The 23,295-nt window shown below is 41.1% G+C and overlaps 2 protein-coding genes across 12 annotated transcripts; one reads left to right on the plus strand and one right to left on the minus strand.

Annotated features, from left to right (window-relative positions):
* Nucleotides 1-3: 3 nt before the first annotated feature.
* Nucleotides 4-6,601, minus strand: LOC115370542 (lebercilin-like protein). Of its 2 annotated transcripts, none has more exons than XM_030067573.1 (9): nt 6,470-6,601; nt 5,663-5,916; nt 5,020-5,303; nt 4,327-4,569; nt 3,898-4,035; nt 1,470-1,539; nt 1,239-1,357; nt 962-1,055; nt 4-599 (listed from the first exon to the last, which is right to left on the minus strand). In XM_030067573.1, the coding sequence occupies exons 2-9, from the start codon at nt 5,895-5,897 to the stop codon at nt 64-66; spliced, it is 1,719 nt and encodes a 572-aa protein (XP_029923433.1). In that variant the 5' UTR covers nt 5,898-5,916; nt 6,470-6,601; the 3' UTR covers nt 4-63. The 2 variants fall into 2 exon arrangements, with proteins under 2 accessions (XP_029923433.1, XP_029923432.1); XM_030067572.1 differs by having other exon boundaries at nt 962-1,058.
* Nucleotides 6,602-7,572: 971 nt separating this feature from the next.
* sh3bgr (SH3 domain binding glutamate-rich protein) lies at nt 7,573-21,970 on the plus strand. Of its 10 annotated transcripts, XM_030067575.1 has the most exons (14): nt 7,573-7,761; nt 9,183-9,368; nt 9,931-10,011; nt 10,521-10,628; nt 12,127-12,354; nt 13,029-13,058; nt 13,151-13,171; nt 14,876-14,902; nt 15,817-15,840; nt 16,331-16,357; nt 18,526-18,552; nt 19,735-19,764; nt 20,040-20,100; nt 21,126-21,970. In XM_030067575.1, exons 1-13 carry the CDS (start codon nt 7,717-7,719, stop codon nt 20,055-20,057), a joined length of 852 nt encoding a protein of 283 aa, XP_029923435.1. In that variant the 5' UTR covers nt 7,573-7,716; the 3' UTR covers nt 20,058-20,100; nt 21,126-21,970. The 10 variants fall into 10 exon arrangements, with proteins under 10 accessions (XP_029923435.1, XP_029923437.1, XP_029923440.1 ...); XM_030067576.1 differs by lacking the exon at nt 18,526-18,552 and having other exon boundaries at nt 7,574-7,761; XM_030067578.1 differs by lacking the exons at nt 13,151-13,171; nt 18,526-18,552 and having other exon boundaries at nt 7,574-7,761.
* Nucleotides 21,971-23,295: the final 1,325 nt, after the last annotated feature.

Raw genomic sequence — 23,295 nt, forward strand, 5'->3', positions numbered from 1 at the left:
AACTATTCACAGTCTATTTTGAGTCTACTTTGCCTTTAGTGAAAAGTCTCCTCATCCACTGATTTAGTCAAAATCTGTGCAGCAGCTGGACGGTCTGGTCTCCATATCTGAGCATTTGCCCCTCACCAAATTGGTGACCACACTTGGACCAAACAGCTCCTTCATCAGGCAGATCTTTCTGTCTAATTCTTTCCTCTCACAGAGGTTTGGTTCCTCCACATTTTGAGTTTTCCCAGCTGACAGGCTCACAGGGGAAGGTCCACAAGCCATGGTGCTTAGGTCCCGCTCCCTCATCGGGTTCTTGATGCTTTCATAGGAATTCTCCCTCATGCTGCTGTAAGCAGGTTTCCCAGCGTGCAGGTTCTCGATGGTTTGTTTGAAGGTGTAATGGTGCCTAATATTAGGTACCTTGAATCCTTTGCACTGAGGTTGAGCTGTTTTCTGAGAGTTCTCCAAGGCGTAGGAGACCAGGTCTTCACTTTCCTCTTTTTTTTCTTGTTCTGATGTTTGTGGGCCACCTACTGCCTTGTTTTCTTCAACATTGCTCTCAGCTTGAAGCACTGAGTCATGGTCTGAGCAACTACTCAGTTCACCAGTGTCTAAAAAAAATTGTGACATCCCGCAGTTAGAGTACTGAACTTTTATCATTTATTTGATATGTAATATCTGTCTGCACTACTCTATATTTATCTTTGTTAAGGTTTGAAATTTGGAAAGAACTTTAGTTTCACCACTATTTTTTGAGAAACATTTGAAAGGTCTTTCAAATAGTACAGTTATTTGGCTTCATTACTAAGCTCATAAGTCTAAGTTTGTTAGTTTGTTGTGCAATCATAGTGTTTGCCATCTTGTTTGCATATCCTGCAGAGCTGTAAATAAACACTACTATGTTTGACCTGTTTTTACCCTCCAAAAACTGCATTACCAGACCAATGTTAGTGTTCTCAAATAAGGCACTCACCACCACATTTCTCAGCATCATCTAGGTCATCTTCATCCTCTGACTTGTCATCTTTTGAATCCTCTAAGTTTGGATAGTCAAAAGCAATGGTTCCCTGCTTAAGATAGTGACATTAATGTGACTAAAATCCATAAGAAGGTTTGACAGTTGTAACATACGTTGGAAAGCAAAGAATGTGATCTTACAGCTATCTTTCTGAATATCATCAAGCAACATACAGCATAAGTCATGTTTAAAATACTGGATCCTACAAACAGTGGTTGGTATTTCAACTCACAAAGTTCTGATGTCCTTCGTGCCACTTTTCAGGTTTAGAATACTCTATTGCCATGTGACCTGAAGCCTCAGTGGGGAGACGGAACAGTCCAACTGTTTGAACCATCTTATTTTCCCTGCCTGTAAATTGGAAATGACTCTCAGACAACAGCTACTAAGTGCATACAAATTTGATATGACTTGTGCAAGTACCATGCAAATAGTGTTACAGTATCCTATTATGTTTATATACCTTTTTTGCTCATGCCTTTTGAAAATCTGTGTGAGTAAATATTATGCACCTCCAATTCTTTCTCTCTCTCCTATACCGGAAAATAAAAGGTGCATACATTTCTAATGTCAAAATATAAAATCAAGAGTCTCAGTGATTTAAAGTAACATCTGAGTAACAGTTTGGAATAATATGTCTGACTATCTTAAAATTTTTGTCTATAAAATGCTAACATAGTTTTCAGGTGACAAAATTCCACATTACTGAAAAATACCAACAAAAAGGCCTTCCGCCAGCAAACACCAGCATGAAGCCCTTCTCCATTGCCAGTGGTTCTCCCCTCTTTGGTGGCATGTTTCAGATAGAGTTCTCTGGGAAACTGGCCCAGGCATCGTTTCAAATTCTCCCAGAAGTGCTTAGTCTTGCCAGAATGGACATATGGCTTATATTATTACTGTGTGTTTCAAAACCATAGGTAAGTGTTTGTACTTTGTTGGTTTGAGAATTGTCACCTTGAGGACGCTGAGACCACCACAGAAGAAATGCATTGTGAGATGAGAAGGATGCATAAGAGTAATGACGTTCACAATGAGTGGAACATACAGTACAGGCCAAAAGTTTGGACACACCTTCTCATTCAATGCGTTTTCTTTGTTTTCATGACTATTTACATTGTAGATTCTCACTGAAGGAATCAAAACTATGAATGAACACGTGGAGTTATGTACTCAACAAAAAAAGGTGAAATAACTGAAAACATGTTTTATATTCTAGTTTCTTCAAAATAGCCACCCTTTGCTCTGATTATTGCTTTGCACACTCTTGGCATTCTCTCGATGAGCTTCAAGAGGTACTCACCTGAAATGGTTTTCACTTCACAGGTGTGCCTTATCAGGGTTAATTAGTGGAATTTCTTGCTTTATCAATGGGGTTGGGACCATCAGTTGTGTTGTGCAGAAGTCAGGTTACTACACAGCCGACAGCCCTATTGGACAACTGTTAAAATTCATATTATGGCAAGAACCAATCAGCTAACTAAAGAAAAACGAGTGGCCATCATTACTTTAAGAAATGAAGGTCAGTCAGTCCGGAAAATTGCAAAAACTTTAAATGTGTCCCCAAGTGGAGTCGCAAAAACCATTAAGTGCTACAACGAAACTGGCACACATGAGGACCGACCCAGGAAAGGAAGACCAAGAGTCACCTCTGCTTCTGAGGACAAGTTTATCCGAGTCACCAGCCTCAGAAATCGCAAGTTAACAGCAGCTCAGATCAGAGACCAGATAAATGCCACACAGAGCTCTAGCAGCAGACCCATCTCTAGAACAACTGTTAAGAGGAGACTGCGCCAATCAGGCCTTCATGGTCAAATAGCTGCTAGGAAACCACTGCTAAGGAGAGTCAACAAGCAGAAGAGATTTGTTTGGGCCAAGAAACACAAGGAATGGACCAGTGGAAATCTGTGCTTTGGTCTGATGAGTCCAAACTTGAGATCTTTGGTTCCAACCGCCGTGTCTTTGTGAGATGCAGAAAAGGTGAACGGATGGATTCCACATGCCTGGTTCCCACTGTGAAGCATGGAGGAGGAGGTGTGATGGTGTGGGGGTGTTTTGCTGGTGACACTGTTGGGGATTTATTCAAAATTGAAGGCACACTGAACCAGCATGGCTACCACAGCATCCTGCAGCGACATGCCATCCCATCCGGTTTGCGTCTAGTTGGACCATCATTTATTTTTCAACAGGACAGTGACCCCAAACACACCTCCAGGCTGTGTAAGGGCTATTTGACCAAGAAGGAGAGTGATGGAGTGCTGCGGCAGATGACCTGGCCTCCACAGTCACCGGACCTGAACCCAATCCAGATGGTTTGGGGTGAGCTGGACCGCAGAGTGAAGGCAAAGGGGCCAACAAGTGCTAAACACCTCTGGGAACTCCTTCAAGACTGTTGGAAAACCATTTCAGGTGACTACCTCTTGAAGCTCATCGAGAGAATGCCAAGAGTGTGCAAAGCAGTAATCAGAGCAAAGGGTTGCTATTTTGAAGAAACTAGAATATAAAACATGTTTTCAGTTATTTCACCTTTTGGAGTTAAGTACATAACTCCACATGTGTTCATTCATAGTTTTGATTCCTTCAGTAAGAATCTACAATGTAAATAGTCATGAAAATAAAGAAAACGCATTGAATGAGAAGGTGTGTCCAAACTTTTGGCCTGTACTGTACCTGACTCTAATAATAACTACAGGTAAAACTAGCCAGGCAATTTACGTGACACACCTGAACCCTTAACTGTGGAAGGACTTCATGTTGGCAGTTTCTTAATTTTTTATCATATCCAGATTTTTATAATACACCATGTCATATGGTAGTACTCATGTACTGCATGTGCTTAAGCAGCACAGCAGACCTAACTGTAAATACACTAAACATTACACTTTTCAACTTACTTTTATTTTTTGAGTCAACTGATTGATCTGTCCTCGAAGATAGGCAGATATCTGTATTGCCTCGTCAGTCTTTTTTATTTCAGTGACTATTTGGCGATTGAATGAGATTTGACACAACTGAAGGTTCTTCTCTAAGTCCTAGAAGAAAGCATTCATGAGACACAATTTAATTAATGGAATTGCAATGAATTCCTCTCCTATGCTAAAGAGCAAGATCAAAATTAATGTACTGAAGACTTTGCTCAAATTTGGAGAAATTTTGAGGCTATGCCCAAGGAATCCTGCATCCCTCCACCCCATTCCACCCACCCACCTGAAAAAGACATGGCACTGCCACACATCCTGATCTGTCTGGGTTAGGATAGTATCATCTTGCCTTTCTGAAAGCCCCCCTCTTGCTGGTGTCACCCTTCCCGCCTTTGTCTATACCTTTATCTTCCTGTTCTTCTTGTCCAGCTCAGCAGTAACCTCAGCCAGCCTGTGGGTCAGTTCCTCTCTCTCTAGCAGTTTATGGTCCTGGCTGAGCTGCTGGAGGTGCTGGAGAGTTTCCTTTGTGTGCATCAGCTTGTTGTCTGTGGCCCGCAGCTGTCTGGCCAGGTTGTTGTTGCAGAGGCGGCTACTACGCAGCATCTCCTGCAGGGCTCGCACCTCATTGCTGTGTTTGGCAAGGAGCTAGGAACAGGGATGGCACCAGGATAATGTTGAAATAGTTGGAAAAGAATTTGTTATTTGTGCTGGAAAGAGGAGCAGGAACTCTCCAGCAGGCATTCACAAAAGTATAGTGTTCAGTGGTAGAAATTCCTGAAAAACATTAGGAAAAATTCTGAATTTCTGCCTGGAAATTGCAGGAGGCGAGATATACACATTCTGGTTGCCACCGGCCTAGGGCTCACGTCTGAACCTTTGGATTTAATTGTACTGGCAACTGGGACAGTCAAAGGAAGTAGGTGTAGAGTACACACAAATAACATCATTTTGACTTTGGAGGAAGAGCACTCTCCAAACACAATTTTTTTTTTCTCTGTGGTCCTCCTAAACCGGAAGAAAAGCCATACAGTGATGTGGCTAAGATGAGAGAGACAAGAAAGAGAGACACCAGAAGGACATTGTGTGCTAATGAACCTGTGGAAGGCTGTTCTCTGTGTCCTGGAAGTGCTGCAGTGCCACCATGTGGCGATGCTGGAGCCTTTTCAGTAGCCTGTTCTCAGCCTCGACCCCGCTCAGCTGGTGTTGCAGATCCCACACCTGGCTGCTCAGCTCCTTGATGCGGTGTGTTTGGGCAGAATGGATCCTCTGCCCTGGAACCTGCAAGGGCTTGATCGGGGGCAATTTAAAGACTTTGTGGTTTGCGGTGCAGTTTGTCTTCTGCTTGAGGCCTTGGCCTTTGGCCTTGTTTGCTTTTTTAACTGAAAAAGAAAAAAGGATGCTTATTCTTGGCATGTTTGGATATGAGATACAAGTCAGAGTGTGCAACATTTACTAAATCCGTATCTATGCATATCATTTCCTACAGCATGAGTGGGATTGTAAAACAGAAAGCCATGATTAAAACTCTTGCTTGCAGATATACAAGGATACAAGGAAGTTTATTTGTCATTATACAAAAGGTTGAATAATGAAATTAAAGTGTGGTTCCCTCTTGATTGATTAATTGATTGTATAGAAAATAAAATTATTAAACATGGAGGAGTGCAGATGGTTCATTTAGTAGTCTCACAGCCTGAGTTTAATATGAGTTTAGCCATGATATGAGTTTGATAAATACCTTTTTTTCTTTTGTATATCTGTGATCTTTGCTCCATATGGGCTTCTGGGATCTTGTTTTTGATTGAGTGTGGTTTGTCTTCAAAGTCAGATGAGTAGTATGGTCCATCAGAGTTTCCCTCTCTACTGGAAGGAGAGGAGCTGGAGCGGTCCCCGCTGTAGCTGGCAGCATCACCCCCCGCCTCCTTATTGTGACCATCAGCCTCCTGCTCCAGGTTCTGCTGTCTCAGTGACATGGCTTCTTTACAGGTGTTTCTAAAGTGACCAAGGCAAAGAAGAGATTATTGAGTTGAATTTGAACAGAGGAAAAAGTAAGCATCAATAGAGTTAATTATGAAGTCCAGTTCCTATGGACATAATACAACTTACAAAGCCTAGAGGTTAAACAGTGACCTAAAGATAAATTGCCTCTCTTTGTACTTTGTGTAGTCCTTGGTCAAATTATACAGCCATTAAAGAATAGCTCCCACAAAAGAAACGCACCTTAGAGAATGTCTAAGCTAGATAGAGTTTTAGAGGTCAACGATGCCAGGCAAATCTGTGCAAGAATATCCCTCAAAGTTTTAGGCAGTCTAGCTAGGTTATAACTAGCCTAAATAAAACCTTCTCATTTTCTATTCCTTGACTGAGATACATAAAATTCATTTTTTTCCGGCCTTTACTTGAGGTGAGGTTTTTCCACATTTGTTTTGCAGAAATAAATTGTGCGTTTTTCCCAAGCAACGTTATGCGCTGAAACTAACGCTAACTGGAAAAAAAAAAAAACCAAACATCTTGGTCAAACATTGAGAAAAACAAGGTGCCATACCTCGTCTTTCCAAAGAGTCTATTGGCGATTGAGAGCAGTCACACGTAGTTACCTTCTCACATATTTTTGAGACTGAAAAAAAGAAAACGAAAGAGTTCACATTAGTCTAAATAAACAGACACTTCAGGTTGTTTGTGCTCGTTAGACTGTAAGTTTGGCCAACGGACCCCAGGGGCCTTTTTTGAAGATACGTTGCCACGGTAACCAGAGGACCGGTACATGACAAAGCAACAGTCAGGAAAATATCTTACAAACACAGTCCTGCAAATTTAGATAAGCTTTACCTGTCGTAAACTGTACTACTACTACTACTACTACTACTACTACTACTACTACTAACAACAATAATAATAATAATTTAAAATATGTCTTTAGATAGCCTGTATTTACAACTATTAGTGCAATGTCAGTTCTGCAGTTTGATGTAGTTTGGCAGTTTGTTGGGCCCAGTCAGGTCAAAACATCTGGTAACCATATAAATAAATCCCCCTATAATGTGAACCAGCTTGCACAGTTTTGAATGTCAAATGTTCCGCATTACGATTAAGCTGTGCCGCCTCAGTTGTTCAAAGGACTCCAAGGATTGCAACATCAAAATCTTATGCTTGGCTATATGCTATTTAATCCAGGAGCTCCGATATGTATCTCATATCAAAGACTCCCGAACTGTTTTTTTTTTTTTTTTTTTGGGGGGGGGGGGGTCCTAATTTGATAAGGGACGAGCCCAGCTGAGATTATTCTAGTGCCATCGGCCTACGCGTTGACTTTTTGTGAATGAACAAGTCTAGTTAAACTACTACTCATTACCCCGGGGAGCCCCAGGAACCCGCAGAGGGTCCATTAAGCCTAGTTTGGAAACCAATACCTTCCAGTCTACAGTGCTGGTCAGTGCAAGGCTATTTCTGTCCTTATATGCACGGAGCCGGACTCCGCCGACCTGCTCGGACAGACAGCTGAAGTTGCCAATGAGTCGGTGTGGTGCAACACCCCCAAGGGGCCAACCCACCAATCCTGCACTGATGGGGTCTGGAGACAAAAATAGACTTTGTGGTGTGTGTGTGTGTGTGTGTGTGTGTGTGTGTGTGTGTGTGTGTGTGTGTGTGTGTGTGTGTGTGTGTGTGTGTGTGTGTGTGTGTGTGAGCGATCACACTCCTATGTCTACGTCCTGGGTGCGCTCTAATAATAGAGGAGGCCGCCCGCTCCTTTAAGACCTAGCTGTTGCATTCTGCAGAGTAAATTGCAACAAAATGGTTATCAAAGTATTTCTCGCCTCTTCTTCGGGATCCACTGCGGTAAGGATTCAGCCCGTGTGCTTGATTTCTCTTTCCGAAGTGAACTTTCTGAGTGTCACTAGTGCCTCAAGATATCGGTGCTGTAACCAACACATTTCCGAAAGAAAGAGACAAGTTTGAGACTGGTTTTATGTACCTTTTGATGTTGCATGATTGATTTTTACCATTCATAGACTACATATGTGTTGCCTGTGTGTTGATTTGTGTCACCGTTCCTCGCGCCTGAGCAGTGCTTTCCTTAATTATCTCGCTGTTAGCTGAAATCACATACCAACCATGCAACAGCAATCTCTAGAAAAAGACCCACCATTCAGTTGCAGAGTTTTCTGGAACAGAGGCTCCCAGAGTGTTTATTGTCTGGTCACGGACCCCGCATATAAGGATCCACTGTTTGATGAGAGTTTGTTTTATGGAGCCATGACGATAATGAGGCTATTTTTGGTTAGAGACGACTTGAAACAGAGTTATGTAACTGTCTATACGCTATAACCACAGTGGGAAAACTGAAAGCTGTGGTCTGACTCTTTGGCAAGTGAAATAACAGGAAAATTAAACTATTCCTTATTTTGATGGGACCATCTGCAGGACTAGCCCTGAACATTTTCACTGGCACAGTCTTATAGAGCTACAGTGAGCAGTTTGAGCTGGCCTGGGGGTGACATGGTGGCTTGGTGGTTGGCAATTTTGCCTCAAAGCAAAATAAATAAATAAGAATAATGTTCACTCCTTGTTTGCATGGGTTTCCTCTCATACTCCAAAGATCAGGGGGTATTCCACAAATTAAAATTAAGAAGTTGGCTCAATAATTGTGGAGAAGATTATTCTCCATCCCAACACTGATTTGAATCTGTAAAACAAAACTTGAATATTAGGATTATAAATAAGATACATCCATGTTGATGATTGCTAATAATAAACAACATTTCAGAAGATATTTTACAGCATATTACTAACTGTTTGATCCTGTTTTGTGGAATACCCCCTGTGGAGTGGAGCCTCTAAACTGGCCATAGATGTGAGTGTGAGTGTTTATCTTGGCTATCTGTGCCAGCTCTGAGATGGACTGGCAGTCAGTCCAGAGTGTTTCCCTGCCTCTTCTCAAGTGCATGCTAGGATAGGCTCCAGCCCTGCGATGACCCATTTGTGGGTAAGGACAACCCATGAATGAGTGTTGGCTTATTTATAATCTTTCAAACTCATGTAATTTTTTTGAACATGTTTGTTGTTGTTATTTGATACTTGACAGCTGAGATGGACAGGAAAGGTTTGGAGGAGAAAGCGACATCGGCCCCGGGCCAAATTTGAACCCAGGACATCACACTTACAGCACAGGCCTTAGCCAACAGAGCCACTAGGATGTCACATTTGAAATGTGTGTGACAGATTGTCTCATTGGAGTGACGTCACAATCTCTCCCCTAGATCAAGAAGAAGCAGCAGGATGTGGTCGGCTTCTTGGAGGCTCTTAAAGTGGACTACACACAGCTAGACATTGCCTGCAATGAGGAGAACCGCATGTGGATGAGGCAGAACGTTCCTGAGGACAAAAAGCCCTCTAACGGGATCCCCCTGCCGCCTCAGATCTTCAATGAAGAGAGCTACTGTGGGGTGAGCAACCATTTCCGAGTGTTTTCGTGTTGAGGACTCGTTTTGCCAGGGACACCCCCATGTACCCCAGCAGCACAGTACACAATATTCACTTGAATGTGGGTCATGGAAAATGGGGACAAGTGTAACTATTAACTCAGAGCCTTTCTGGGATCAAATAGTCTGTGAAAACTTGTTATGGGGTAAATCAGGTGCCATGTGTGGAGTTTGCCACAGAGGACACAAACATTAGATAATCACAGAAAGTATTTTAAAGTCAACGTCAGGGACAATTTTTCTCCGATTAATATCTTAATTGGCACTGATTTATTTGGATGTGGTAAATTCCACTTCTGATACTCAGTGCACAAAGATTTATTTGTAAAAAGTATTTGCAAATAATTCTCTGTACATGTTTGCTATGTTGACATTATTATTATTATATTATTATTATACAATATATTATTATATATATATATATTATATTATTATACAATATGACTAAATATTTTGAAAAAGTGAAATAAGGGTTGAGAGACATAGAGAACTGTTAAAGAAGGTGTTTTCCCTTGTTTTCACGCAGGACTATGACACATTCTTCGATGCCAAAGAGGATAACTCGGTGTACTCCTTCCTGGGACTGCCTCCTCCTCCTGGGTCCAAGGTTGGAACTCCCCTCTTTCGAACTCTTACAACAAAACAGCTCTTATGTGATTCACAGATGCTTATGAGATAATTTACACACTGCCACACTCAAGCATGTGTTCTACCTGAAGGTACACTGAGATGCAAATAACTGCAGTCATAATGTAAACAATAGTTTGACCTAGATGCCAGGCTGCTTACATGTAGTTTTGTGATATCTGCAGCGCTTGGATAGCAGCATCTGTGCTGTTTGTTTAACCCATGTTCAGCCAACGCCACAATAAGATATTGTCCTTCTGGCATGGCTTGTTGCAGTTTAGAGGATAACTGTCTAATGACCATGTGACTTTATTAGTTCAAGATACTGGACGTCTAGATATTCCTAGAAGAATTATCCCCAGAAATCTCAGCAGAATCCTTACAAGTCCAATTTGTATGTATAACTAAATCCATAAAATCTGTGAGATGCCAGCTTGCTAAATTCTGTTTAATACATTTATGTTAAATATGATGATTTCCTTGACGCAGGAAGCAATACAGGCTGACAAGGCACCTATTGTGGAGAACGGAACACACGAGGAAGAAACAAATGCAGAAGAGACTAATGGGGAGGGAAACCTTGATGATGACTCACTAGTAATACCTTCCTTATTTCCATTCATTCTTCGTGTTTTCATCTATGTTCATCGTCTCTCGTTTTGCCCCTCCATCCATGCTAGCCTGTCTTCCCCTTGTCGACTGTTACAGACTTGATTTTCATTAGGCAAGTCTGTGTTTTTAATGAGAACGTGGCTAATCTTTGTGTTGCATGGGTGAGTTTGTCTGCTCTGTATTACACCAATACATATATATATTTTTATCATTAACAGGAGTGTGACATTCCATCATTGTGACTGACCAAGCTGTGAAACACCCTATTCTATATTGTTGTATTAATTTATTTCAGTGCAAAGTACAATATCGCTGTCGTCGTGTCAAAACCTTGGAAGTGCTCATTATTTCTGCTAAATTCAAACCCCTGAAATTGCACTGTCATGAAGCTAAAGACAAGGCTGTTTTTCTTTGTTCCTGAGAAGCTGACTGTTCATAGATACAACACTTTTACCTGACAGTGACGATATGTTGTTTTGCATTGAGAAACCTGGTGCTTGTTTGATTTTTAGGGCTGTGTCCGTTACATTTGTGTACATAAAGCATGGTGTTTTTTGTTTTTTTTTTCTTTTTTAGAACTACTGTTTGATTCTAGTCACTTTCTAATCATTTCTTCTCCCCAGGAAGGATATCGCTGCTGGTCCACAATTTCACCACAATGCACATTTGACACATTAGCTTAAGAATGAAACTACCTAAGAGCATCAAGTTCCTTTGTTGAAGTATTTAAGTCTACAGGGTTTTGGTATTGACTTGGAAATAAGAGCATGACCATTTTTACAGAAAAACTTTTTTTTTTTTTCACACCCAGTAGTAAATCCAATACATAAATACACATTATACTGATGACAAACTTCTTCTTAGCTTAGGTATTTATACACAGACAAAGGGGTTTGCATATATGAAGGGTTTAAAGTTTTTAATTGAACTGCCATGGATGTGAAATGGTGAAGCACTTAAGAATTTCAGTTGAGCTAAATTTGACACTTTGGGATTCAACCCGGCTGAACATATGTCTATACATCAAACTGATCAAACATAGTGAGATGGATTTTATTTTACGAAACCCCATCAGGCTTAAAGTTACTTAAAAATGCTTTGTGAAGAGTGCCAATTGAGATCATCTGACTTTAATAACTCCATAGCTTTTCAGGGATGTGACTTTAGCTCCACCTCTCTTTTGTTTCCATGGGAGCAGAGTTAGACTTACAGTTGTTTTCTTGTATATATACTGTTGACCAGACTGATTTAGGACACCACTGATTCTCACCCACAGAGAAAGACATAAGCTAGCCAGTTCTCCAACTTTCAGCTTTTACTCAGATTGATTGATTGATTTTCAAGGCTCCACTTCCACGTCATCTGGCTCATTCAGTCATTCCTCCTCTTTACTTTCAGGATTTGCAGATGCATCTTTGAAAGTGTTTTTCATCTGTTCACCTCCTTCATTTTGCTTTATCATAAGCTGTCATTTTCACCTCAGAGTAAGGAGGTTCCAGAGGAAGAGCGTAATGGGGATGCGCACGGAGAGGATGAGGAGGAGCAGGCACAGGGAGCAGAGGAGGAGGAGCACAACGAAGGAGAGGAGGAGGTAGCGGAAGGAGAGACAGCGGGCGATGAAGCCACAGAAGGAGAAACGGCGGGAGAGGAGGCGCCCGCAGAGGAGGAGGAGGAGGCAGTGGAGGAAACAGAGGAGGTCACAGAGGACACTGTAATTGCCCCTTACCTCGAATCCCGCGCTGAGTATCCTCACGTTGTTTCGGCTCTTCCTTCGTTCCCTTAACGTTTCAAATGTCCTTTTCCTCCACGTCTCCATTATCCCTGGAATGTTGTCCTTCTCCCTCTAGCCTCTCCTCCGTCCCATTAATGTCACCCTTTTCTTCCATATCAGGGTTTTACCTCCTTTCCAAGTTCCTGTCCTCGTACTGCATCTCCTGCACATCCTCTCTCTGGAGTTTCTTAACTAACCCACATTGTGTAACATTCCTGTTCACCGTTCCTATTTGTCCCTTCAGCACCATCGGATGTTTAACCACTCTGTCTGTTGCATTCCTTTATAGCTGTTTTTATTACTTTCCCCCCTGAATTCAACTGACCTCAGTTTGCAGCCCCTATTTGTATTTTCCTGATGATAATGTCTTGATGATCCTACCCACATTTCACTGCATATCCTTTCTCTATTAACTGTCCATGTCAAAGTGTGTGGGGAGTCCCACACACACCCACTTGTGTATTGTTATGCCTGATCTGTCGTTGTTGAGGCATCTCAGTGTGTATACGTACAGTTTTTGTGGGTTTTTTTCTGTTGTCCATATGCATATGCACAGTGCGTCTGGCTCCACATCATCTATATAAAGTCTCTAATACATTTTCTCTCTTTGTTAGAAGGCTCGTGAAGCGGAGGAAGAAGCCGAGGTAAGTTTCTCCACACTGTATGGCAATGTTAAGTTCACGTATACATGCCGTAGAGCTGTAGTTCAGTGATTTCCTTCTGTTGTGTTGAACAGGAAGAGGCAGATGACGATAAGGTAACAAGGTGCATTGTGTTGTTTGAGGTGATGCCCATTATGAAGAGTGCTACTAATAAAAGCAAATGGCAGCAACATGGCAGCAAGTGTGTTGGCCTGTGCAGGCCTTCACACTAAGAAATGCTAAGGCTCAATAAACTTCCTACTTGGGCTGTCAAAGGATTACTTTTTTAAAATCACAATTCATCTCTGAAGTCCATTAGTTAATCACACTATATCGCAATTTAATCGCATGTTTAATATGCCATATTTTGTGATTCCAAACAGTTTTTAAGTGTAGCAGCTCTAAACAGAATGGCATGATTAAGAGGAAAATCAACATAAAGAGATATTTTCTTTTATAATCTTCTATTTTCCTCCTTTGAAATTAAAACAAGAGCAGTGAATACCCAATTCACACAACTTCTTAAAAGTTAATGAAGATGAACACTTAGCATATCTTCCACAAACAAGCCTTCCACTCCTTCCTCTCGGCTGCCAGGACCTTGGTGTGAACTGTAGTAATATAAGTTGTTTGTCTGGCGTGGCTCAGCCATCAGCGCCACCTGGACTATTAACTAGCTAGCCTGCTAACAAATAAACAACAGGCTGTAAGAAGCTGCGCATTTTGTGTTACATACCTGAATACATCCCTGTATGTCCATACATACAAGCAAACGTCCACCAAACCATAAACTACATGGAATTACAACTTCGCTCCTCTGTGTCCAGTCAAATAAACTACAAGGGCTATCACAGCAGGATATTTGTAACATTTTCTTTTTTACTTCAGTGATACTTATTCCACTTGTCACAGGTTGCATAGTACAGTTGATTTGTTAACCGAGACACCTGGGAGCTTTTTATAGTACAAAGAACCATTCAGTGTTAAAGTGGCGTTTGTTTCTCCATTGCCGCAATCTAAATCAGTCACAGTCCAAAAGCAAACAGGTTTGCTTAAGGGAGAAAATAAAAAAGGTGATTAATGTGATTTAGAAAACGGAATGTGTTAACATTAATTACGTGATTAACACTGTGTCACTGAGAGTCCTACTTCATACATGTTTCCTCACTATTTAGTCAAACAACAAGTAACGGATTATTAGGTGCATCTTGTGCAATGCATGTGAAATGTCAATGCATTATCAGTTCAGGAGCTAAAGTCCATTTGCTTGGTCTTCACTATCTCAGCTATGATCTCTGGTGTGGAATTGAAACTGTATTTGCTCAGCAGTGAATCAAAAACTTTGCATAGGCTAATACTCACTAACATGAGCTGAGCTTGATTGAGTTTCTCTAGCAAACCACTAACTTAATTAGTTAAGTAACTGTTGCTTGTTATTCTGATCTGAAAGCTGTTTGAAGACTCATGAAAGGACAGGCTGTATACAGGAAATGGTGTTCAACATGCCACTTGATTCAATGTAAAGTAGAAGTCAGACTAATCATCAAAGGTTTGCTATCAAGGTCCGCTGAAAACAGACTAAAAAGGAATTTCAATCAAGGAGGCTGACACGACAAATACAGTTAAACCCAGAAAAGGTCATGTTGCTGACTCTGGAATCACTGGAATACTTGTGGTATTGATATGACAGTAGCGCTTATTTTAACTTTACCAAATGGAGTTTATTAAAATCAGTGATCCTCTTCCCCTCTGATACCGAGCCTGCTGTGAGCCAGTCTGAGTCAGTTCCCCCTCCACTCACTTGCTGTTTGCTATTTTAGGGAGAAGATGATCAGCCATTTTCTGAGGTATAGAACCACTCCGACTTCAAATCACTGTCTTCCATGTATCGTGGCTGTGATGCTGCAGCTCAAGTCTTCACAACTCATTTAACAGTAGCGTAGTCTCCCCTGGTCTGTGATCCAGGACATTTGGTGTTCAGTGTTGTTGTTTGCTTTGCATCCCATTGGTATTTGGTATTTGATAGATACAACTAACCACCCACATTCTCCTCCGTTGTAGCTGCTCTTTCCTGTCGTGTGATTTGAGTGCTTGGAAAGCCTTCTTCATTTTGTAGGCCCCAAAGACCAGCATATGCTGGTCAACTCTTTTGAATCACTCCCCATTTCCCACAGGTCTCTACTGGAGGGAATGGAATGCATATCATGTGAATCAATCAAACAAATCCAGTTAAAGACCCACACACCACTGGGAAATTTTGACTATTGATTAAACTCACTATGTCCCTCATATTGTGCGTCATTTTTAGATCAAAAATGCAACAATTTACTTTTACCTAGAGGGATTTGTCCTCTGATTTTTTTGCCATTAACCATTTTGTGGACACATTTCCTTTACATTGTTATTTTTTACATTAAAATACAGGCAGGGAATGTGGGTTTTATCAATTTCTTATTTTGATGCCTCAGTTTTCATTAGGGCCGTTCATCATAACATACTGATCTTCAAAAATGTAATATACCATAACTCACATCTCATGTAGCGTGAGGATATTCTTAAGAGTATATTGGTCATTTCAGAATTAGCATGTTTCTCAAAGCGCATTTTAATCACCTGACACTTTTCACACTGTATAGATGCATGAATTTGTGAGCGGGTCTTTCTGCTGGTGTTCGCACCAGTCATGTTCCTCCTTCACACACCTGATGGTGTTTGACTCCTTCTTTGCCCTTTTGTCCATCTCTTGGTTTGCTCCCCCCAGGAGGAAGAGGATTTGCAGTCAGAGGTAACTGTGCATCGGTGGCCGTCTCTTTCTACGGTTGTTCCCTATAGTCACCAAGAGTGTGTGGTTGGTGGTGCAGAGATCAGGGAAGGCTTTTTGCGTTTTTGTTTTTGTTTTTTTGTTTTGTTTTAAATTGGGGTTGGGGGGGTGGATGGACAGTTCTAGTGTCCTTGTCTTGTGATCTTCTGTCTTCACTCATCTGTAGAATATTTAATTTACTTACTCCAAGACACCACCCATCGTCTTCAATCCCTTTACCAAATTTCGGTTTATCTCTCCACACCATCATCTCCCACCTTTTTTTCCCCTCTCTCTCTCTGTTAACATGCTGTTCTTCATTTTTCCCCCCCAGTCCTGTTGCTGCTTCCAGACAACCAAAACTGTCCCTGTAGTTTCCATTTTAAATCAGATGACCTTTCCTGTAGCGCATGCCTGTGGTGCTCTCACAGCCCTCTGACCAGCCCTCTGACCTGCTATCTGTTATTCCTCCTAGGAAGAAGAAGAGCTACGGCAGCTTGAGGTAGATTGATCTGATTTTTTTTTTTTTTGTTGTTGTTTAAACTGCTCCTAGCCTTCTTTTCTTTCCCTCTTGTCTTATTTTCGTCACTCTTCACAACGTTTCTTGCTTCCTTTGACACTCTTCCTGTATATCAGACATTCCTTCAGTTTTATCCTTCACTGCTTCTTGGGTAGATATTGTAGACCTCATCATTTGACCAAAGTTATTTGAAAACTTTCAAGGCCTTATGTAAACTTCACAATGCAGCTAGGCAAAGAGGGATTTATCAATCATATAGTTGGATGAGCAGCAGTCAGCTCGCTAACAGTCAATAAATTTCATGATAAACAATAAAACTTTCAGCCATATCAAGAAGTTTTCCTGGCACCCTCAAGAGCCTGTTCTCTCTTTCCAATCACACATACACAATACTCGGTGATAAAAAAAAAAAAAAAAAAAAAAAGTGGGTAAATAGGTAAATTAGTTGGCAATCATTATAAGGCAAGTAACCCTCAATGTAAACAAAATTCAGTAGGAGCAAATATAGGTGTGCGTCTTTGCAAGAGGCTACAGTATGGCTAAGTGTTGAACCTTTTTGACCTAGATAGATGGATGTACTTTATTGATTACAAATTGGGAAATACTTGTCTTACAGCAACAGGCTATCCAGACACTGAATAGGAACAATGGTAGACTACACAAAATATACCTATCAACACTTTTCAAAATGCCTTATTTTCTTTTCTTTACTTTTTTTTTCATGGAGAGGTGTCTCCACACATCCGTTTTTTTCAGGTGTGTCAGTGTCAGACTGGGAGCAGTGGGTCCCGATTCTAGTGTGAAAGGAGGAGGAATCCCGCACACTGAATAACTTGCATTAAATATTTATTGTTGTGACGTTTCGTTCCTCAGACCTTCATCAGACAGATCGTCTGATGAAGGTCTGATGAAGGTCTAAGGACCGAAATGTCACAACAATAAATATTTAATGCAAGTTATTCTGTATGCGGGATTCCTCCTCCTTTCACACTTTACTTTTTTTTTTTTTTTGCCACATTACCACATTGCAGTGTTACCTTCATGAGAGGATTAAGATTAAATCAAGCTAAAACACCCTTTATATGGCTCTTTTTTTCAGTGACAGCCTGATTACCAGGAATGTAATATTTAAGATAGACAAAAATGAAAAGCAAACACACAATGTTAATGTTTTATCTTACTTAAGACTCTGTAACTCTGACTCTGTTTTTTTTCTCCTATGTTGTGTACAATGAAGAAAAAATGAACAGTGAATGTTCATTTGCTCTCTCCTGCATCCCTGCTTGCATCCACACAGACTCCTGCACACAAACACACACCCGCACTTCTCACACTGCACATTCCCACACTAAGTCCTGGGTCGGCAGTTTAGTGCTAAGACTAAACTTAGCTTAGTCTTAGCACTGGGTTAAGGCTCAGCCCAGGACTAATTCAGCCACTTTTCACACTGCTTTACCCAGCCTGGAGTTATGTTCAAAATTGCTAGTTACCAGTTAACAGAGTTACTTGTCCTGATCCGAAGTCAGGGGTAGCCTGCTGTAGAATGTGAAATGTGAAGCCTCACTTAGCTGAGGCTGAAAAACAGTTTAGGCAATGGTTAGCTCTGCGTTCAGCACAGTGTGAAAAGGGCTGCTGCCGTCTCTGTGACATTCCAAGTAGTTACTGCCTGATCTTCTACCATGTATGCTTCATTTGCTTTGCTCTATCTTCTTTCCTCTACCTCTCCATCTGTTGTGCTCTTGTTCCTCCTTTCTTGCAGGAGCAAGATGAGCCGGGCAGTGAGGTAGTTTCCTGTGGTTATTTATGGGGTCTTGTTTTTATTTTATTTTTATTTTTTTAGGGTATAAACATGATATATGGAAACACTGTATCTCTTTCCCCCTCTTTTTGTGTGCTGCATGGGTTGTAAAGTCTTTTCCATAGAGGTGCCCCATGGTGTGGTGCATGAGAGACGTGACAACATCTTACTTACAGCTTAGGAGGATTTAGTGTGATAACGGCAATGCCGAATAGCACTTATTTTTCCTCCCTTTGATTGTTTCTCAAGTGCCATGCTAATTCAGGGATCATGAATATAAAAGGACCACTGCATTTGTTATATTCCTTCTGTCTTTTTGATGCTCAATACCTCCTGATATCCTCTTCCATAGGAAGAAGAAGAGCCTGAAGTAGTAGAGGTATATTCAGACTGTAGTTTATCTGTCTCTGTGTTGCATGGTGTGGACCCTGAAATGGGATAAAAGGGATCTTTGTGCATGACCTGACTGCACAGACTGTATGGGTTTTGTGAACTTTTCTACTCTTTGCTCTCTTCCCAAGTCGCTTGTGAGGTAAGCGTGTTACTTCCAAGATGATACAGCACTCTTTTTGTTGTTACCTCAGTCTTGGAGTGGGCGTTATGACACATGCACACAGGCATTTTCTCTCTGGGCCTGCCAGGACATTCATGTTGTTATTTTTTGATTGCTTAAGAACAGGTGGAATGTGTTGCTGTGCTGTCCGAACCTGACTGTGTGCACATGGGCATAAGTGGGACATGTTTTCAGTTTGGTTATGTTGCAAAAGAGTGGGAACTCACTGACCTGACAGGCAAACTGACATCGGAGATATGCATTTTTTTTTTCTTTTTTTTAAGAATCTATGGCTATTATTTGTTTTTGCCAGGAGTATTTTGAAACACAGTAGACCTGACAAGTGTCAAAGAAGATGAATGGGCACTGTTTGTTATTGTTCAACTTGCAATAGAAAAAAAAGGTGATTCACTGGGTTATGAACCACCTGGGTTGTTGATAGTGTTTCAGCGCTCAGAACACAAGTCTTAAGATAAACAGATTGTCAAAGCATAACTGAACGGAGTCACTGGAGCATCTAATTATAGGTAGCAGTATCATCTCCTCTTTAACCCTGGAGGACCTTGTTGTTTACTTTGTGAAGGGAATCACGATACTGTACTAACCGGGAACAGTGCACGGCCAGTGCTTGAATCTTGACTGATCATGATTTAGTAAAATATGAAGCGCTTTGCAGTTTCAGGTAATGGGACACCATCTCATATTGTGCACCCTCTTCAGCACCACTCTTGTCTCGGTTACGTAGTCCTCTCAAGATAGTAGCCCGGTGCTTATTTGTTTCCTTCATCCAATTATACCTGCAGTTTGCCTTGTGATTTGTCTGTCCCTGTCTGTCATTTTGACCGAGCTGTGTTCTGGATGCCTCTGTGGGATTACCATTTTTAACTTTCTTTCTATTTGTAACCCACCTTTACTGCAATCACTAACTGGCTGTCCTGTCACTCTCCTGACTCTGGGACCATGATTTCATAAACCCCACTCTTTCTGTTTCTTTTTGATGTGTCCAAGGAGGAGGAAGAAGAGGTGGAAGAAACACAGGTAGTATTGCAGCAACCAGTGACACAGAACTAAGTATCACATGCTTGAACAGCTGTTTGTGCTACAACTGCACAAAGAGTGTTGTTCCGGTCTTGTTACGCGGAATTATCTGTGTCGAAAACATGCACACACACATATATATTATCTTAAATCATGTTTGCTAAGTTTCAGTTAGAGGTGTTATTATACACATTTTGATATAGTTTTGATTATCTTGTGCTGCTGTCATCTCTCATCACCTATTTGTATTTATACATGATTATTTCTTTTAACAGGAAGAAGAAGCGGAGTAGTTAGAGCCAAGAGAGGTTGATGATGTGATTTAATACTCTCAAGGTAAAATGTTGTGCTTTTATATACTACCTTGTCTCTGTGCCCCCTTCTTTACCACTAGGTGGCAGTAATAGATTATTGAAGTGGTAGCAAACATTACCAAAACATGAATAAGGGTCCTTGCCGTTGCTTTATGTTTGGCATTAACTAAACTGGATTAATTAGAAAACATAAAGTTGTATTCACAGCCGTATATTGCTTTGATGTGCCTTTTTGACCCTGCTTTCAAATGAAAGGCAACCTTAAAAGCATGTTATTAAGCAACCTCTCTGCATATTTGTGTGCATATATAGCATTAAGGTCAAGCAGTGGCAAAGTATTAATTGCAATGCAGATTCTTGCATTTTACACATAAGATGTTAAAATGCCACAGACGAAACACAGACACCGCTGTTCCCCTTGGTTCACCTTGGTGTGTGCATGGAGTTGTCTCTTGTAATCCGTTGCCAAGTGTCTTCAAGTGTTCTGTCTGTGGGGGAAAGAAAATAATGCACTGGGCTATTTACCAGGAACTGCCACTACAGACTCCATCTGCAAACAGCTTCAATGAGCACAGAGTGTGCCTGGGGATCAGCTGGAGCCACAACAACAACAAAGAGAAAAAAAAAAAACACAAAATCTTTTTAATTTTTTTTTTTTTTTTTTTTTTTTTTTAATCTCTGGGGCAGTGGCATTGACGCTGATAATACTAATAATCATCATAATCTTCAAAGGCTGGCTCTTTGTCCTACTCTGCATGTCAGGCATCTTGACTTGCTGCAGGTGGGTTTATAGGAAGACTAGAGCTTTGATGGAATGGCAATCCTCCCCTCCTCCCCTTTTCCAAACCACTGCAAGCCCCCGTCATGCCTTGTTAGAGGGAAGCTGCTAAGTGAACTCCAGACGCGCCTCTGGAGGTGCGGGCACGCGGGGTGGCACAGGCGTAGCGGTGGTGGCTAAGAGACTGGAGCCCGCCTCACTTAGCCGCTCCGGAGAGCCGAGCATTAGGTGACCTCATTATTTTTTCATCTATTTGTCTTGTGTTCCAGCCTGGAGAGCCTCCCGTTCCATCCCTGCCTGACCCCTGATGCTCAACCCCTCAGCCCCCTCAGACTGCCCCCCCTCACACACACACACACACACACACACATGCACACACACTTCTCACTTGATCACACACTCCCCCCACACCCACCCCACTGAAAGCTGTCAGTCATGCGCCGCAAGGCCCATCCATCACAGAAAAGACCCAACCCCCATATTACCCTTCTTCCCTTTTGAATTTAACTTTGACCTGATTTTTGTATTTTGCATGTAGGGAGATGGAACTAGCCACAATACACAACGTAGCATAGTGGTTTCATTTTGTTTTTGTTTTGTCTTTCATAAGCAGCCTTTATAAGATTTACATGCATAGTTGTGTTGGAAAAAAAAATCGGGCATATTTTGCCATGTTTTACTACCAGAGATAGTTTTATAACACTGATTGTAAAAGAAAATGACCTTGTTGAAACTGATACTTTAGTTTAAAGCTTGTACTTCTATACTATACTATACAATGCTATTAGTTTCCATGGTTTGTGAATCATACATTTACCCGGTTTATGACGAGTGAATGAATTAATTCTTTGATGAAACTGTCCCCAATGTTGTGCCTTGATGACTGCAAAACATCCTTCATCCAGCTGATTGTAAGAATGTAATCCAAGGGCTCTTATGGCCACATGAGACAGAATTGTGCACCTACTGTGACTGTGTTGGTATCTGCTCTTCCACTGCTACTGTTACTTATGCCGATACTGCTGTCTAATCAATGCACTTTGTTGGATGTAGAGCAAAAGATGTGACTGAGATGCAACTTAAAATGGCAATAAAGTAGAGTGGTACAAAAACATCTCTGTTGTTCTAGTGTGTTCCATTTTAAACTCTTTTGTTGGTGTATTTATAGATCATTGTACAATTGTGAAGGGTGGGCAGTGCAGGGGTCAACAGGAAGTAAGAGCAGAAAGCCGAGTCCCTGGAGACAGACATAGCTAGTAGACAGTAAACATGTCATTGGCTATGCATTTATCTTAACCCTCCTATTATGTTTGGGGTCAGTTTGACCCCAGCCAATGTTTAATGTCTCTGCATAAATGATTAACATCATTTTTTTTTTTTTTTGCTTCATATTTAATGGCTTTTCCTAATGTAATGGGTACTACTGGGTAAACATGAAATTCACATGATGATATGTTTTCAATGTCCTGTACACACTTTGTAACGCATTGTTTATAAATAACAAAAATCTGTACTTAGAAATAATATAAAGCCATTAAAACACCAAAAATTTATATTTCTTTCCAATTTTAGGTCAATCAGTGAGATTTTATGGTGATTTGCACATTTTTCCATAGTCGCGTAATAGGAATACTGGATGTATAAGTGGGTGGGTGGGTGGGGGGCTTGATGTTTTATTTAAAAGGCTATTTAGGTAGTCAACAAAGAAACATAAAGTACCTGACACATAAACTTTGGTAACAATTTTAGTTATAATAATTCTGTGGAGGTTTAAACTGCTGGGGTAAAATTGACCCCAAACATAAAAGATGTTCGTAAATTTGAACATAACTGGAGGGTTAATTACACGACAATGCAACCTCCATATACATTTTTATCAACCTGATAATCCAACAGTGGTACTGCCATATTCCATGAGCTGCACAGGACCGCCACTGGTCATGAGAGCTGTGGAGTTTTCCGTTTGTTTATTCTGAGAGTCAAGAGACAAACGGGTATACTGTGGTAATTTTTTGTACGAGAAGCACGTTTTGGACACATTAATTTAGACAGTTTAATTTTGTTGTCTCCTTGCTGAACAGAAATCAGATATGTCAAGAGGACGCACAGGCCTTGACACAATCTGTGTTCCCAATTCCCCAAGACAGAAAAAAAGCAGTATTTGTTCTTGCCCTGATCAGATCTACTCAAATATATATACATAACAAAATCAAGCAAGGCATGTCATCCAACCTCTATGTTCCTAAGAATACACATACATCATCAGATCTGTCCAGATCCATTCATTTGAAGAGGGAGGGGAGCTATATGGGAGGCCTCCGAGGGATTGGGGAATTTCAACGGGCATTGTTCTCAGTGTGAGTCAGAGTGTGTATTTACCAGCGTCTGTCTGCAGCAGAGGCCAAAGTTCCCATCAAGTTTGGTAATATTTAACGGGAT

Source organism: Myripristis murdjan, chromosome 13 (assembly GCF_902150065.1).
Source record: "Myripristis murdjan chromosome 13, fMyrMur1.1, whole genome shotgun sequence".
In the NCBI taxonomy this organism is placed as follows: Eukaryota; Metazoa; Chordata; class Actinopteri; order Holocentriformes; family Holocentridae; genus Myripristis; species Myripristis murdjan.